At 41.8% G+C, this 18515-nt stretch overlaps 1 protein-coding gene across 8 annotated transcripts in view; it reads left to right on the top strand.

Annotated features, from left to right (window-relative positions):
• Positions 1-18515, top strand: part of CADPS (calcium dependent secretion activator) — a 210823-nt gene that overhangs the window by 139563 nt on the left and 52745 nt on the right. For 5 of the 8 annotated variants that reach the window (XM_069028361.1, XM_069028360.1, XM_069028366.1 and 2 more), the window contains 3 exons: positions 422-485; positions 1237-1360; positions 13802-13908. In XM_069028361.1, the coding sequence (XP_068884462.1) occupies positions 422-485; positions 1237-1360; positions 13802-13908 (295 nt within the window). Of the gene's footprint in view, positions 1-421; positions 486-1236; positions 1361-3740; positions 3810-4663; positions 4682-13801; positions 13909-18515 lie in introns of all 8 variants that reach the window. The other 3 variants (XM_069028367.1, XM_069028365.1, XM_069028364.1) reach the window with 2 other exon arrangements.

Genomic DNA, 18515 nt, shown 5'->3' with positions numbered 1-18515 from the left:
GTAAGGTCAGGCAGGTTGTGCACATTCACACACAGATGGGTGATGTGCATTACCTATACCCTGGTGCATCGCCAGGTCTCCAGCTGGAAGTAAATGTCCTATCCAGAGGAGCTTTCCCCCCCCCATTTTTAGAAGAAGATGGTATTATCTTTCTCCAAGGAGACCTAAAAACTCTCCAGGTGACACCCAGATTTAAGAAACTGCTAAAACTATCAGCTTATTACTAACCCATATTTTCTTTTGCTGCCTTAGTGCCTACAGCAACAAACCCTTTCAGAAAGTTACCCTATAGAAAGACTGCTTATTCCAGGCAGAGAGACTAGAGAATTGCTTGGATATATTTAGGAAAGCATCCTTATTGCTCAGGAAAGGCTTGTTCATGTGCACTTGGTCTAATGCTAAGATGATGTGCTTTTTCTAGGTACTGCTTTCCATTTGGCCGTCCAGAGGGTGCACTGAAAGCCACTCTATCACTGCTGGAAAGGGTAAGCATAGAAATAGTAGAGGGTCATTAAAATGACCTGTATTCATGTATCCTTCCATCTAGAAAAGCCTGAGAAGCTGTTGGCTTTGCATAGGACATGTAATTACTGATAGCTTACACTGAAGTGTGGGGCTTGGGTGGGATTGGTGTCTCCTGCCTCAGCTGAGAGGCAGGTGTGTAGCCTGACCACTAAAGGCAGCACAGCCTGTGTCTGTGTTAATAGATAAGAGTGAAGGATCTGCCTTGCAAAGAGCCATACCACAGACCCTTGTCAGCAATGCCTGGCTGCTGCCTGGTAAAATTCCCATCTTGAGGCAGACTTGTTCCCTCTGGATGTATAAAACCTTCTCACCATGACCCTCCCCATCCCCATTCCTGCATTCCTGCTGCTCCAACATCCTTCCTCTGCTAACCTGCAGTATGGCCAAGCCCAGACCCAAACGCAGATCAGTCAGTAGAGCCTGGGAAGGGCAAAACATTGCCTGGGACTGGGCAAATTGTGATAGATCTTAATGTCATACCCTAAAAAATCATAACAGATTTCAGGACATGCCATAGGGCGGTAGATACAGAAGGGGAATAATACAGCACAGTCCCACATCTCAGGCTGACCAAGGTGACCTTGTAGTGGATTGTATACATGCCCTGAGAGCCACACAGCACTAGCATAGGAATGGATGTTTGTGCTAGGCTTGGAGAAAAGCAGTTCTGTGTGCCTGATGCCACAACAAATCAGATTTTCTTGTGTCAAGGTTCTGATGAAAGACATAGTTACTCCGGTCCCTCAAGAGGAGGTAAAAACAGTCATCCGTAAATGCTTGGAGCAAGCAGCTCTAGTCAATTATACTCGACTATCAGAGTATGCCAAAATTGAAGGTAAGGCTCTTTCTTTGTGAAATTACAATTTTTCTTATGTTTCTAGGTGGCAACTGTGGCTGGGAGCTCTTTAAAAGAAGCTCATTTGCTATTTATTCTCTTGTAAATAAAACTTGTGATTCAGAATCATTTTTGTGGTGTTGGCTTTAGAAGCAATTAAGAATGGAAGCTATGCAAAACGTTTCTTTTTCTGTAAAAGAGAGAGGAAACAGTTAAAAAGAACTGTAGCTTTTTTTCCTTTGATCGTTAGTGCATTTGGCCAGTGGTGTAGTATTCAGACTCGTCGTGGTTTTAAAAAACAAATTGCAAAATACTTGGGATGTCATGTTTGCAGCTGAAGGTATACTGCAGCTAATTGCTTGTGACATTCAGGAGACAAATGAAAAATAAAAAGCTGAAAAACTGTTTAATCTATGTTTAATCATTTGTAGCCAATTTAAAATGTCTTTTTTTCTGGGAGTGTTTCATTGTCTTTGCAGTTTGCATTGCAGTCATTGATCAGTGATCCCATACTTGCATCGGATTTCTTTCTTGTCACTCTAAATCTGGCAAAGCTGATATCATTGACCTTTTGAGTTATGGCAGAATAATAATCAGTGACCAGAGACACATGTAGCCATCAAAAAGACATTTTAAAGTTTGCTGGAGGATATGTGTTACTGAAGCTCTATGATTCAGTCGTTCTTTATATGTTATCAGTTTATGTTGGTACCTTGTTGGCTGCTATTCCCAACTTGAAACTCCCACTCAACTTTTTCCAAGTTCCCAATTACTTAAACCTGTGTGTTCCAGATGAATGGTATGTTCTGCTCTAGACTCTGGGTTTCTGTTGTGTGTGATGTGAAGCTTTCCCACAGCCAAGATTTTTGTTGTATCCCTATAGGACAATATTGAGAGGAGAAAAAACAAACAAACTAAAACTCCCTCTGATTTGTTCTTAGTTCTTGTTTACATGAAAAATTGGGTTGTTATTATACGGCAAATTGTCCAGGTTCTGTACATGACATGTCCTCTCTTTTTCCTTTTTTTTTCTGTCTAATGATGCAAATTGTGTACCAGTGGTAATGAATTCATTGTTATGCATCCAGTGAGAAACACTTAAGAATTGGGCACTAAAAGGATGTCTATCAACTCTTGACTTGGTAATGAGTGACAAAAATAGAGAAGGAACAAAGGTTTCATAAGCACTGTATTATCAGACAATTTATCAAAGTACTCAACTTCAGAGGATACTTTAATTGGTGTATTCTGTAAAATGCAATGTTTAAATATACTTGACAAGGATGGAGAAGGACTGAGAATCAAAAACAGCTTTTCTGTTGATGGATGCTTCTACCCTGGCTCCCTTAGGTTCTCTGTATAAGTATCACTAACTCGTTGGTAAGATTTGCTCTCTTCTTTCAGATAAATCTATGCAAAAACAAACTTTATGATCTGTAAGTAAAAATGCATTCATTTCCAAAGTAGAACAGTTAGTGTGTACTTTTCCTTTTGTGCCTCAATTCTTCTTGGTTGTGTTAATTATCTGCCCTCTCTTTTTGCACTGTGACTTTTAGGTCTGGGAATACTTTGAAGCAACAAACGTGGTTTTTTTTCCAGCTGCCTTTTCAGAGAAATAGTTCATTCCACACTATCTGCTCTCTTCTGCTTTTCTCTTCCTTTATCTGTGATTGGCCACAGCCACTTTTTGATGCTATTTCTACAAAAGTGGTTGTAACACCAATTTCCAAGCATGCTGGGATTGTTAATTTGAACAACCCAACATCTACCAGCTGCATGCATCAGGTTTTCTCTCATGAGCATAGTCCACTGTATAGTCAAATACTTCCTTAGAAGAGCAAATGACAAGTTTACCTTGGTGAGACGTGTTCCTGTGTGCCAGACATGGCTTTGAAATCTTGATTTTGAATGACATTTGTATTGCCACATGTTTAAGGCACATTTGTCAGAAATGCAGAACCAAATCAGTGGCAGCAGTGCTTCAGGCTATGCTTATGAAGAAATACCTGTGAAATAGATACTGAAGGCTGAAATCCTTAGTATCTTGGAGCCTTAAACCAATGAAATTCTATTTCCCTCTATTCATGATGTTTTGATCATTATATTCTTGCAAACAGTTTAGAGCAAACCTCTAAAGTCATGGTCACAGCCTCTCTTGTGACTCATGGGCATGCTGAATGGTTAATCCAGTAGATCTCAAATTTTAACCCTCTTCTTTTTTTTTTTTTTTTTTTCCCCTTCCTTCTTTTTATCCTGTGTGTATCCCAAAATACTCTTTGGCTTTCCTTTTAACCTGATATGAAGTTTTCCTCTGACCTATAGCTTATAACCTCTTTACCTCTGACCTAAGCCTCTTGCATGCCCAAATCCTCTTTTATAGGGAAAAAGAGAGAAATGTATGAGCATCCTGTCTTCTGCTTGGCCTCTCAAGTGATGGATTTAACCATTCGTGAGTACCTACCACCCTCCTCTCCATGCTGTCCTCACTCTCTCTGTTCTCATTACCTCAAGAAAGTCCAGATCCAAACCAACTCACTCTCCTTGCTTCAAGTCTTTTAGCATTGGCTTGTCTGTTGCTTCTTGTCTGTGAAACCCAGTGTGAGAAGTCCAGTCACTTTCTATCAGCCTAAACCAGGTTAGACAATTAACCCATCTGTTTGTGACAAACTCAGACCGTCTGTAAGTTTTTTCAGTTCTTCTTTATGTCTGTGACCTGAATGCATTTTTACTTTGCTTCTGTGTAACCCCAATCTTGTCACTGGTACACAATCAAAAGGTAGCAGCTACATCATGGAGAAGCGAGCTAGAGGTCAGATAAAGGACACTTGGAAAAAGCCATCCCTTTGCCTGCATATAAGATCTTTACCCAATCCTGTGTATAAGATCGTATAAAGCTGTCCTTTCTCTGTACGTCAGATCTTAATGTCTCCTGTCTGTTAGCTCTCAGCGAAAGGATGCACTTTACTTGCTCTCCTCCTCAATTTTTTTACTTACTCCTTTGCACCGAGTTCTGGAGGGGACACCCCGACCCCACTGTCACTTGGAGACCCCCTCTATGTCCTCAGAGCTCTCCCTCTCTGGTTTTCTATTTGTGCAGCATTTTCTCTCACCTCCGTGAAAGGAGCTTCCTTTGGTAACCTCACACTCGGGGGGTGGGGGGCGAGATGGGGCAACTTTTCTTCTTTTCAAATGTCATATATCACGCATAACTGGGGGGCTGTGCAGTCCACTTGCTCATTAATCCTGCATATCTGTTCTTGTTTCTCTCTTTTCTCTCCTTGTTGCTTTCTCTCTTTCATATAGAGAATCAAAAGGATGCAGGTGAACAATTGTATATGCATTATAAATTGTTAGGACTGTTGAGTTATATTTATTTTGTTTTCTTTTCATAGCTCCTTAAGATATGTACTCCTTCAGGCTGAAAATGGAGATGCATTGATACTTAAGGAGTTAATTTGTGCTGTCTACGTAATCTCCTTTTCCTCCTTCCATAGAATAGAGCGTAGATTAGAAATACCCTGTAGACATGTATTGCCTTCTTAGGAGACAGTTGTAGAGAAGAATCTAGTCTTTGTAAAGAGAAAGTTTCTTGTTTTTCAAAAGAACTGCAGCTCATTTTGGGTGAAAAAATGTTGGTGATTTGGCCATTAATTTTCCACACCTAACACATTTATAAGTAAACTAATGTTCATTTTTGGTTTTCATGCCTTCTGTTTTCTGCCCTGATGGGAGGACTGGGTTTTTCTTTATTTCTTTATTTCTATTTATTTGTTAATGTGTAACAAACAATCTGGTGGGACAGAAGTCGTGTTTGTCTCTTGTTTATAACCTGTGGTGACATGTAACAAGGCAAAGGCTCAGCTCAAGTGCACATCTCTGCAGAAGGGATGGTGGAGCTCTACAGCCCCTCTTCTTGTTTCTGTTGTATGCCAGAGTCCTAGTTCCAAAGTCCTTGAAACCTGAACTGTTCATTTATTTTTGTGAGTAGATTGTTCTGTTTCATGGGGGGGAAAAAAGGATGAGGTTGATTTCAGCTCTGTTTGCACAGGAAATTGCTTTAGAAGAGCAGTACAAGATGCTGTTCCAGGTTCTGGCTTCCCCAGACCTCCTCAGCTCAAATTTGGCCCATAATCTATTGCATCATAGTAAAATTAATTGTAAATAACAATCAATATTTAGAAAATGGAGAATATCTTTTCCTTATATCTATGAAAGGTGCAAATAAACGAAAGCAAATAGAACAGTCCCTATTATTACCATTAACTGTAACAATTAGAGGGAGCACAGGCCGTTGTGCATTAAGTACAATAACTGCATGGAGCATCATGCTTGCTGCAACAACCTGTCACCTGCCTGCAGTTTAAAAATTCAGTTTAGAAGGACATTCCTATGGCCCAGCTTGTTTAAAAATAACCTGCTTCTTCCCAATGCCTGGAGCAAATGAAAGGGCACAGGGAATTGTGGCTCCATTGCTTTGTGCCCACAAATCTCCCTTTGTTTTAAATAAAAAATTTTCAGGCAACGTCAGCAGAACTCACTTGAAACTGGTTCCCCAGATTCAGTGGAGTCAAAAGTGACTGGGGTTTGGCCTGACTTTTTATTTTGCCAGAAGCAAGAATAAAAATAAGATGCTGAAAACAACTTCTTCTTAAACACACAAATGTTACCCTTTGATTGTCCTTTCTCCTGAGAGGTGTGTAGTCTCTTGCCTTGCATTGAAATATTGAAATAGAACATTAAACAGGAAACTGTGCTAAAAGAATTAAAAATTAATTACTTACTTTAATTATTAATCAAAGCTACTAACTCAGATTCATCATTTTAACCTTTTAATAAATGTTTATCTGTTTTTTTTATGTAAGTCAGGAATACATAATTATTTTAGAAAAGAATAACTTCTCCATTCCTTATGCATGGGGATCCCATGAAGACAAGTGCCACCTTGCACTGCTGGAGTTGGGTACAGGCAGCTTCAGAGGTGGTGCCAGCCAAGGCAATAGTCAGTTTGACAATTGATTATGTTTGGTGTAAGACTGGGTGTTTTTTTCAGTTTTCAGACTGAGTAATTCTCTTACTGGAGTTTGGGTTTGGTCTCTGTAAGGAGAGGTTTCTCATGGTAGTGCTGAGTTGATGCACAGAGATGAGCAGTGAAGGAGACATGGGTATGGGGACAGGTCTCACCTCAGTGCTTAGTGCCCAGGTGTGGGTGGCAGAGCAGTGGGATGTCTCATGGAAAGTAGCTGGAGAGCAGAGGGACCCACTGTAGTCCTATTGCTCTGTCACCAAGGCAAATCACTCTTGGGCTATCTAAAAATGTCAGGTTTCTGCTTTTCCAGCAGCCCCTCCATCCCCTGTGCAGGGAAGGAGGCTCCCAAGGCACCACATCTCGCCATGCTGCATGGCTGGCACACACTGTCCTCCCTGGATGGGCTGCTGGGGAAGCTTGACCTCACTTGAAAACACACCCAGTGGTGAGTGCCAGGTGGGTGTGAAGCTGGAACCAGGTCAGTGCAGAGGTCAGTGCTGCCCATGGAGCAGCGAGGGGCAGCTGCAGTGCCTGTAGAGAGGCAAACATCTCTCGGGTGCCTGTGTCAGGCTGGGGACCCGAGTGCACCCACAGGAGAGGGACTGAGCACTTGGGCTGAGTCAGCCCAAGCTGGCACCAGCCACGGAGCATCTTGCTCATACACTCACCCCAGCAGGTGTGGAAGACATCTTCCACTGAGAAAGTGGGTGCAGGAGAGATTGGTTTTAGACTAGACCAACACAGCAGTGACCAATACAGCAGTTAAGCAGCAGTGGCATTTTCCAAGGCATTTGTACTGGCCCTTGTCACAGTCCCATGCTTACTTTACGTCACTTGCCTTCTCTGTTTCTGGATCTCAGCCTGGGAAGCTCTGTGCACATATCTGTAACTCAGCTGAGGAGCTGAGCTGCCTGTCAATTAATCAGGTCCAAGGCAAGGAGAGGTCCTGTGTGATTTGTCAGCCTAACCCCTGCTGGGCATTCACTCTAGCATTTGTGATAAACCACAAAGCTTAAAGAGAAAATAAAATTGCATTCTTTGAGTAAATAAAAATGTAAAATATATGAAAACATCCATCTTTGGAGGAGTGCAGGCTGAAGTAATTTATAAATCCTATACTTTCACTCAGGCATGACTATAACCTATATCCATGTGTGCTGAAGTGCTGCTTTATTTGTTTCATTCCTTGAAGTGGCAGTCGGCTGTGTTTAAAGAATCGTTATGCAGCTTTCAAGATTTCCTCTTGCCTTTTCAAAGGCAGTGTCTAAAGCAGTACAAAGTTATTGCAAGAGCTTCAGAAGTCAGAAGATCTGCATTCTGATGTTATCTTTCTACAAGTCTCTCACCAACTGCGGAGCAACTCGCTGCCTGGGGCATGAGACACAATTCAGATAGGCACAAATTCTTCACTAGGCTCAATAATCATAATAAATCAGGAGAGCAGTTCTCTCTTCAGTATGTTGAATTTTTGAGGTGAATTAGTGTTTCTTTCTGAATTAAAAAAAAACATTTTTATGATTTTTTTCTTTCCTTTAAGATGAAATATCTTACTTTGAGAGAAAAAATATCATCACTGAAATCCCTTTCAGATACCTGCAAATTAATTTCATGAGTATAATAAAAGGCTGCTCTGCCTTGTCTTCGAGCTAAGTCCATTATGCTTTATAGTTGTCTTGAGAACAGCAGCTTTTTGTATCATTTCAATGATTGGCTCACAAATGAATGCATACATAACACTTGGATGCTAAAGCCTTTGGCAAGGGTCATATATTTTTAATTATTACAAGGAAATCATTGAATCAGTGGCAACACTTTTAAAAATATGAAAAGTCAATAATATTCTTCTCCCATTGTAAGTGTATTGCAAGTATAGTATATAAGTATTTCAAGTGTAATTCTTGGTGTTGCTGATGTCTTAGTAACCCATGTAGCAGAAATGGTGCTGAGGGAGAAATATGTAGTTTGAAAATCTTCCAGCCTGTAAAGAGTCACACACAATGAATTGTGTACAATATCTATACCCAAAGTAGCAGATTTATCATTATACCAGTTATTGCAGGCTGAAGCTCTTTGCAAGCACAAACCCAGAATTTTCCAAGTAATTTGAGCTTCTGCAAGTATTTTGTGTGCCAGTATCATGCAGAAGCATAAAAACCTTTAGAAGAAGTTTGTCCAGGAAAGCACTTTGTCAGGCAGTAAGAAGCTGGTCCTGGCTCTGATTTCAGTGATGAAGATGTTTAAATCTTACCCATCTGACACACATGAGCAGCAAGTTCAGGAGCATTTCTGATACTAAACTGGCGGTAGCAAGGGATTAGAGAGAAAAAAGACAGGGAAAAATAAAAGCCAAAGTGAAACAAAACCTGCCACACGCTGCAGCTGATCACTAGCAGGTGCCATAAAACCCGTCCAGACTCACACATCTTCCTGTCTCTGAGTGGGAGCTGAGCCACCCCTGAAAGGGACCTCACGTGTAGTCTCTGAGACCTGGACCCAGAGTAGCATGTAAACTCTAGTGCCTCATAGGGCATGGCTGTCACAAGCCCATTTCTATTTACATTTACAGAGGCAATTAATCCCTTTCCTTAGCCAGACCTTAATCTTTTAAATTTTCTTTCAATAAAGAGACAACAAAGAAAAGCATGGGTTGGGGCTCATGGGTGTTCTGTGCCCCCAGGAACAGAGTGAACTCTTCCTCTCCTTCAGCTCCAGGTGGTTCTGCAGCCATCATGCAAGAGCCTTGCATTTGGATCTGAACAAATGAAATGTGCGAAAGAGCTGAATATTTGTGCAGATTGGGCCAGATCAGAATTATATCAAGAGTTTGTTGCTTAGCCTGCTCCAATGCCTTGTGGGAGCTTGTTTCCAAGAGTGGGTGGTGGGGGGGGGGATGCCAGGAGCAGGGTAAGGTGCTGGAGGGGTCTCTCACAGGCCCCCCAGAGAAGTGAGAGCCACCCTGGGGCACTGTGCTGACAACTGCACAGCGGGAGCCTCCTCCAAGCTGTTCTGTATGCACTGCACTAGCAACTCGTGAAGATGCTGCTGCATCTCTTGCCTTCTCCTCCTCCTCCTTCTCTATTAATGACTTTTCCTTCGGAAAGAAAACACTTGCACTAATCAGGCCCGTTCAGTGCTCTGGAGTCTGGATGTCTGGATGTCTAGAGCTATTTTTGGATGGGTACCTGTTAGGGATACAGGGGCTGGACTCTACATTTAAGGATGCTTGAGGGCTGCAGTGCTGAGGTGTGCAATGGGGTGCAACTCAGATGCATTTTCGCCTTGGCTTTGGCCCTCTTAGGAAGAGTCCTCTGATACTCCCAACTTTGCCACCCAGCAAGGGGTTGGCGAGGCGTTCCCACCCTGTGGTTGTCAGATGTGGGTGGGAGGAGATGTGCAATTTCCTCTCCCCACCATCCCTTCCCATCCAGAGACCTTGGCACAAACTGCCCTCCATAGTGATGGTCAGTAAAATATTCTTAGTACATCTACATATCAAGCTCAGGAGCCATCAGTGAGTTACCAAATTGAATTCTTGCTTATGTTTTAAAGTAGACTGAAAGTCATCAGGCCAGTGCCCAAAAAGCAGTTATTTTTGTCACTTGAGGCTGAGGTTTGTTTCTTGGGACAAAGTCACCCTTGGTAAACATTGAACAAAGATCAGGATTACTCCAGAGATGAATGACCAGATTTACTTTTCCTGTTGTAAGAAAACTAGGAAAAGAAAAAAAGCCAGTAGCTTGAATCTGAGAGTCTGAATTAATCATTACACAGCTTAAAAGACTAAAAATATGTGTGTGCATGTGTGCATTGTGTGTGTGTTTATGTATGTATGTATATCTGTGTGTGGAGAGGGGCACCAACCTAACTCACACTCCTTAATGGTTTCCTTGAATATTCTTTATTATACTTTGATAAGTGTTACAGTTCTGCGAGAAATAAAAGCAATCAGAAACCTCCTTTGCACAAGCCAACTGACTTTTTTTCCCCCACTGGAAAGTGCAAGCAAAATGGCAAGGGCTTTTGGCAGTAGAATGTCCAGATAAATATGCCAGATTCCTTGCAAATGACATGATTAAAAATAGTCACAATGCTGCTAAAAACTGTTATTAAAAGGAATAGAAACTATTGTGTTAATATATTCACAGTATATAATTTATTCTCTGGGTTTATGTAAAAGGAAAGGCTATTTTCTTTGAATTTTTCCTATGCTGATATTGTAAACTATATGACAGATGGGTCAAGTCCTGATTGCAGTATTCTAACATTTGGAATAGCAAGTAACATATTTGATAGAGCTGGCAAGTTTTTATATATGATTCAACCCAGAATATAAAAGCCACCAGAATTCCAAGTTGAAAATAATTAAATGAGCTGGAAACGATCAGGAACCACACATTTTTAAGTGACAGATTTTTTTACATGTTTAAATTGCACAAGAATATTTTATAGCTCCCTTTAACCAACAGTGACGTTTAATTCTAAAATGTGTAATTGATATTTGCAAAGCAATTAATTCCTATGGCTCATTATTCTATTGCTAAACGTACCTAAACATTGGGGAGCTGACTTCAAGTCGTGTTTTTTAGTTCACCTTTTCTGAATTCCAGAGTTTTAACTGAATTAACCCATCTCAGTCTCCTCATGTGACTGCACAAAGTGCAGTTTCATGCTTGCATTGAATTTTTAGCTTTCTGGTTGCACAGTACTGTAGGATGTTTGAATCTGCTGACTCCTAGAATACATATTGTCAAATGGTGTCATTACCATGTAATACCTCAAATACCAATAAGCAAAAACCCAGCAGCTTATTCCATTTGTATCTGATCATTTCCGCTTATGTTCCTTTCGAAGTTTCCATCTTTTTGTCACTGTTTCTAAGTCAATTGTCTCTTTACTTTTGGCGTCTCTCTCCGTCATGCACAACCAGCCCGTCCGCCCAAGCCTAAGCCGCCGGCTGGGCCACCATCATCTCCTCAAACGCAGACTAATATGATAGATCATATGCTCAAAGGCATGGCCAAACAGCCGCCAAGTACTGTAATAGTCTTCCTTTCTTTTATTCAGTGCTTTTCTAGTCTAGCAGCCGCTTGTGTAGCAGTAGAAAGCTAGTCCTCATATGCAGCTTTATACAAAACACCTAGTGTGACGTGGTAGGTTTTAGAGAGCTAGAGGTAGCATTTATTTCAAAATGTCCACATTTTTTTGTCTAGCAATGTCTGACATATGCAACATTTTCAAATATCAACGTCAGCACAAAATAACATTGTTGTTGCATAACATTTTGCATGGAAACTATAAATATGTATGAGCTTTACATGATGTTGGATGAAATGTTTGATAAGTATATCGTATACGTTTCATGTAACTGTCAGTGCTCCAGCTATCTTAGCAGAATATTCTGATGTATAGTAACTTAACCAGGGAAATATTTAAAATAAGAAGGAAAAAAATTAAGATTGACATCTGCTGGCTGCCAAAGTTGTATAAGCATCAATATTTTCTTTAAAGACAGCATCTTTGAGCAGTTGTTCTTATTAACACTTTTGTCTTTTAGTTATATTTGAGAGCAGATCAATGTTGCAAATGAGAATGGGCCTGATGCTGCTCTGATCAATGGAAAAGCTTCCCCTTGGCTTCGGAGGTGCAGAAACAACCAGATCTTACTAAGGGACCTGTCTTTGGGCTCCTTTTGCAAAAGAAGTGGTTTCTACTTCTTGTAGCCATTGAGGTGCTGGATAGAATAGGACAGAGACTGAGGAGTTAACCAGGAGATCTCCAATTTCAGTATTTGCTCAATAAATTATATTAGGGGGAATCTTGATTTTTTTTTTGTTTCCAGTGATATAAGAAACAGCAGGAAAACTGGAGAAGAAACACCCAAGGTCCTTATCTGAGCCATAAATCAGTAAAATGGTAGAGTTCATTTGCATGGTGCTTTACCATCCCTCAGCCAAGCTGAGCCCCTACAGTGCCAGACTTCAGCTTGCCGAGCTCCTCCAAAAACCAGCCACATTTGGGACTTCCCAAATGTGACTGTCGTGGAACATATGGCTTTCCTTTTCATGGGAAATGTGTTACCTGTAAACAGATATTCAGGGAAAACTAGGGGCTAGCAAGACTTTGAGGTGGAGAATGAAGTCCTGGAAGCTCCCTGAGTCTTCAGCAAGGCAGGGATTTCTCCCTGGGTGGCCTGGTCAAGCAGAACGGGCCACCTTGTGCAAACACAAGTTTCTGTCCCAGCAGTAAACAAGACCTAACACTAGGAAAAAACAGGTATATGGAAGGCTGGAGTGAGATGCCCTGTCAGTACCTGGCCTGTTGGCATGTGGATCCCAAGGGGGCAGGTCTCCCACTCCACTCCTGCTCCAAACAACCGTCGCAGGGAGATTTTGCACACACCAGGGCAGTAAGCTGCTGTTTGATACCATGGAGAGGCCAAAATACCTGTGGATGCAGAGGTATGAACTGTCTGTGTAGTGAAATGCCCCTCTTCGCCCTCACTACTCTAAAGAGCTGGGACTGGACCTGGGTGTGAACCAGAGAGACATGTCTGTGGTCAGCTCTGCAGAAGCTGTGGTTCAAGGAAAATGTGATTATTTTCTTTACCTCTACATTATTTCTAGGGAAATGCTCTAAATGTTCCATATTGTTAGCACCTCGTATTTTTAATGTGTTATTAATAATATAAATTACCTGGAAGAATAGAATTAATTATTTTTTATAGTTTTCAGAAAACACTACAAAATAACATAGCTAAACACCAAGCTCCAGGATTTAAACTCTTTGGTTTGTTTTGTGGGGTTTTTGTTGTAAAATTGCATCTCTTTTCCCATATAAATCTTACCTATGAGCGTGGGATTTACCAGTTTCCACTCCCTCCAGCATGCATAGCTCCTGACCCTTGTGGAGTTAAATCCTGGAGCAAGGCAGACCTGCGAGTTTTGCTTTTAGTAGCAGGTGACATTTAAATTGCTTGAGTCTGACAATTTATTACAAGTGCAGACAGATTTGTTTGAATTGATCTTCTTAAAAGAATTTTTAAATAATATAGACATGATTCCTGTAATAGCATCATCTATGTCGAAGGATACACATTCATATATGAGTGGCCAGATGCTGTCTTTAGGGAATGTGATGTTCTTATTTGAGCTAATAAAGTGCCACCATTAAGCAAACCAACTTTGACAGTATTGTGGAATTTGGAGCTGGAGCACTGTATTTTCATAGTATAATAATGAATGTGGCTTTCTGGTTTGCTCAGTACTAATTATATAAGCATTTAACATATGCATGAAAAGATCTTTAAAGCTGTAGAATATTATGGGATTTTTTTTTTTTTTTAACCTCTCAAATAACTTACTGTACATCTAGCTTTTCACCCTGCCTTCCTTTTAACTCGAGTTCTTGTACTACAGAGAATGTAGGCCGGTTAGTCACACCAGCTAAAAAGTTAGAAGATACAATACGTCTGGCAGAGTTGGTAATTGAAGTCCTACAGCAAAACGAAGAGCACCATGCAGAGGTGAGCAGCGTCCCTGGTGAGGTTGTGTCCTGCAGCTCTTCCACAGGATCTGGTGGGAGCTTTGTATATTTGTGTGATGTCTTCCCAACTGGTGCTGGGTTATCTTTTTCAAAAGCTGAAAGTATTTATAAATAATGATGCTCAAGTATGATGAAGGCACTTCAGGAGGAATCTGTTTTCAGAGGGGAAGGAGGGCTAAAGGAGGAATTAATTGAGTTGTGCTCTCCTCGATGTCAGTCTGCGGCGTTTCTGACAGTGCCAGCAGGAGCTGAATCTGGCCAAAATATTCACCACCAACTACATGCAAGAGCAAGCCTGTCCACTTTCCAGAAAGGTTGTATTTCCAAATCATGACCTCTTTGTGTGTGCCTCCAGCCAGCATGAGCAGGGTCCCTGTTTCAGCTTCTGCTCCTGCTGTCCAGAGCGGAGCAAGGAAAACTGCAACAAAACAGAACAATTCTCCTTTCTGCCCTTTCTGAGCATTCAGGTTGTTTGCAGGGATTTCCCTGGGCCCCTTCAGTACACGATTAATTCACCTGGTTTTCTGTTGGCCTCTTCTGCCTTGATTTACTGGGAATACCTCAATTACTAGTCACAGAGGTTAGGATGAACTATGCTCTGTTACTCATTGTCTGGGTTATCTAACGCCTAATACAACCACTTTTAACTCTTCAAAGCACCTTAACAGAAAGATTTGTGAAACCATGTCATAGTCAAATATACACCAGAAAATTGTGAGGTTTGATCCTGGAAACACTTGATCCCACAGGCAGCTGGCATGGCTGGCTGTAATCCTGCTCTCAGCACTTCAGGACACTTCGGCCTGAGCAGGTGATGTTGCATACCCCTGTAAGTACTTGCAGGATTGAGCCCTGAGTTCTCTGTAAGTCTGGTGCTCTTGAATGCGTATTGAGAAGTTAATAATTTTAAAATTCGGAGTGAACAGTTATTGTTTATGACTGTAGGTATTGTAGCACTCATTCACTATTTTCTCTTTTCCTTCCCATTCATATATATATATATATAGATATATAGATATACTCACAATATTTTGCATTAAGAGCATTTGATAAATAATTTCACAATCACCTAAAAATCATTCCAGTGTGTATTAAATATGCAGTATAGTTTTACTTATTGATAATACACAGCAATCCACAAAACCCAACTAATGCCTGATTACATATTTAAATTTCCTCCCTGTTTTTCTACTGTTCATTCAATCTTGGATGATCCTGGCAGGGGAAAGAGGTATGTGACTAAACTGAATGAAGCGAGTCACTCCTGTCATATTCCGTGCATGCCCTCTCAGTGCCATGTTTCCTACTGGGATTTTACCCGGGTTGCCCTCGCTTCACTAACTTTGACCGAGGAATGTAACAGCAACTTTGGGTCGGCTGCTTGCGGAGCGGGTAGCCTGACACAGAAGGGTAAATGTGGCATAGCAGTCCAGTCCATGCATGCAGCAATGGGTATATTTTATGAGCGCTGCAGTTACATCCCAACACAACCCTACCTGCCTGGACTCGCTCCTCAGCCTGTTGTTACCTGTTGTTTGCATTCACCTGACCTCTAGTACACTGTGGTGGAGATGGACTAAGTACTACACGAGTGCCTAGAATGGTAGTGGTCTTCCTTTGGTTTTGTCTGTATGTGCCTTGTACTGGATATACAGTATTTATATGTAGAGAGAGAATATATGGGGTGAAGAGTGAAATAAATTTCCTTTTTACTAAAGCAAGGAGTGCTTGAGAGCACTATGCTTGTGCACAAACTGTTTTATTCCACTCCTCACCAGCACAGGCTGGATGTACAACCAGCTGGGAAGGAGCTGTTTTTTAAAACACAGGTTATTTTGAAAAGAGGAAGCAGTTGCAGGACTGGTCACACTCAGCCAGCCACGCTGCCAAGATCCTCACATGAGGAGGAAGGCTCAGTACTGTTCTCCAGCATCTTTTGTGTCACAAGGTTTTGATTAGAGACAGAAGGTTAATGCCAACACAGATAGGAAGCATCCCAGTCCCTTGTTCTGAATGGTGACCTGGAAGGATGAAATCCATCTCTCTCCAGAAGCCCGGCACACTGCCGGTGCGTTATTATTGAATCCCTGTCCTGAGGGTGGCTGTGGCATTTCAGCAGTGCACAGGCAATTGGCCAGCTCTGCACACTTTGAATTGCACCCAGGGAAGAGAGAGAAGAGGCTGGGTGGTTTGTTCACTGATTTTTATTATGCATTGTAGCTGCATTATGCTATCACTGTGCAATGAACATTGCTGAGGTATTACACTTGTTTTTCCCTGCCATATAATTCCAGGTGACTTTTTTTTAGATGTTGTCACTCACCTGGAGAAGGCTTGACCTGCCAGGTGTGACTCTTTGGTCTACTTTGGTTATTCAGCAAAAAATTAAGTTCCACTGCTTACTGAAGAGATACCTTATTTTACTGAAAATCAATAGTTTTTTGCAATTAACACATGCCTTTTTTCCCCATGTGGACATCCAGGCAGACTCCTTAATGAGAATGTAGAAAATAATACTCACAGCGTGTTCAAAAATCATTACAAGAGGAGTATTGTGTCTAGTCAGTTGGGTTTGTCTTACCCATAAGAAGAAAGCAACCCAGCACAGGCAGAAACAGCAAATCCATGTGCCTACATCTGTAATCTGGGAGAGGGAGGTCTCTGTCATTATGTCATCTCTCCCATCAGATGCTTCCTAGCTCTCTTTCCCTTTGTCTGGATGACTGATGACAAATGCCAGAGACAATGCCATTCACCTATTTTTAAACTTGTGTTTTCTCTCTCTATGTATATGTATGTGTATATGTATATATGTATCCTTACTCCTGGAGGTCATACATATATACATGTGTATCCATGTGTAAAATATACAATAATAGGTGTGTTTGACTAGAAAGCACACTTTTTTCCCCCCTTTACATTATTATTTAAGCAAAGCAGGTAAGTAGATGGTAAATAAATGAAATGTTACCATCTTGAAGGATGTTTTCTAAGTATGGTGTTACCAATCCTGCTTACAGAAATTAGGGAGCAGGTTGAGGATCTTGACATAAGTTAGAGAATTATGGAGTTAAAATTTGACTTTTCCAGCAAAAGGGAAACTGTTACTGGTTTGAGCATATTTTTTTTCCACCAATGATCACATGCTTTCGTTTTTTTTAAATAGCTCTTTTTTTCCCTTTCCATGGAAGTAGGTTCTTATTGCTGGACTCTGAAGTGTTTATGTTGGGATTTGTTACAGAAGACATTCTTTGGCCTCCCCTCTTTTCCCTTCCCCCAAAATGCCGGTTGCCATTGGTCCTTGGTAGCGGTTGCTCCATGGCTGCAGACCTGTGGGCAGTGTCTGGTGGGTGCCAGCATGGCAGGCTCTAGGCAGGCAGAGGCACAGCCAGAGAAACCACATCAGGGCAAGGACCCTCCCTGCACCAGAGTCCCAGCACCCTCCCTGAAAACCACAGCTGGGTGTTGCTAACTTAAGAGGACCCTGCACAGCCCCACTGCTCAGCAGCGCTGCTTTCCCACCCGTGCTTTGTGAGCAGGTTGGAGCAGGCATCAGGAGCACACCTGCATCTTGATGTTCTCAGTTCCTCTGTGGTCTCTCAGCAGCTTGATGCCTCCGAACGTGGCACTCACAGGCATCCAGCCCTGTGCCTGGCTGGACACCAGCACCAAATGTGGAGAAGAGCTGAAGAGCACTGCCCCACATCACTGCCCCACATCACAGCCCCACACAGGCTCCTTCACCTTGGTTTTGTCTTTTCCAGAGTGACAACTCTGCAGATGCCCAAGGCCACTGTCACCACTACCACTGCGCCCCTGAGCATCCCCAAGCAGGAGTTGCTGCAGCAGAGCTGGGCAGCTTCGTCCATGGGCCTGGAGCTGAGGACAGTTTGCAAACAAAGGACTCTGCTGTAGCCACCTCATGGCCCCATGCCATGACCACTTGGACACTCACCTGCTGATGTTGCCACTTCAGGCATGGGCAGACACTGAAGCTGTGCCTTCATGGCACAGCTCACTTTGTCCACATCTTCACCCCCATTACTGGCCAGGCCCAATACTAAGATTAGTTTAGGGGTCATGTGGTTATTTTGGTTATTTTACATCTTGGATGTGCTCTGGGAAGAGAATGTTGAGTGCAATGCCCTATCTATCCATGCCTTCACATCAATTTTATATAATCTCATGGAATAATACCATGGCACTGTCACTTTATATTTTATATTTATATTTATATTTATTTTATATTTATACTTTATATTCGCTTTATATTTTGAAGGATTGAAGGAGTGGAAATAGTTCCGAAGACCACCTGCCAGTATCACTGGTAGCTGGGCAAGTCTAACCAAAACAGGAAAAACCAAAGGGCAGTAACCTGTTCTGGGGGTGCTGTTCCCTCTCCATGACCAAGTGACCCAGTAGCTGGAGTTGTGCTGTGCACATCAGTGCAGTTCTTCATCAGTGAATCAGAACTGAACCCTGAGAGAGTGAAAACCCATTCTGCTTACTCATATCTGCTAAAACCTGAAAAAAATGCCCCTCCCTGACTGGCAATTCCTCTTCAAACTGATTCCTCCATTCCCAGTC

This window comes from Aphelocoma coerulescens, chromosome 12 (genome assembly GCF_041296385.1).
Source record: "Aphelocoma coerulescens isolate FSJ_1873_10779 chromosome 12, UR_Acoe_1.0, whole genome shotgun sequence".
Taxonomy (NCBI): Eukaryota; Metazoa; Chordata; class Aves; order Passeriformes; family Corvidae; genus Aphelocoma; species Aphelocoma coerulescens.
Note: the sequence above shows the minus strand (reverse complement) of the source record. Positions and strands in the feature narration are given on the sequence as shown.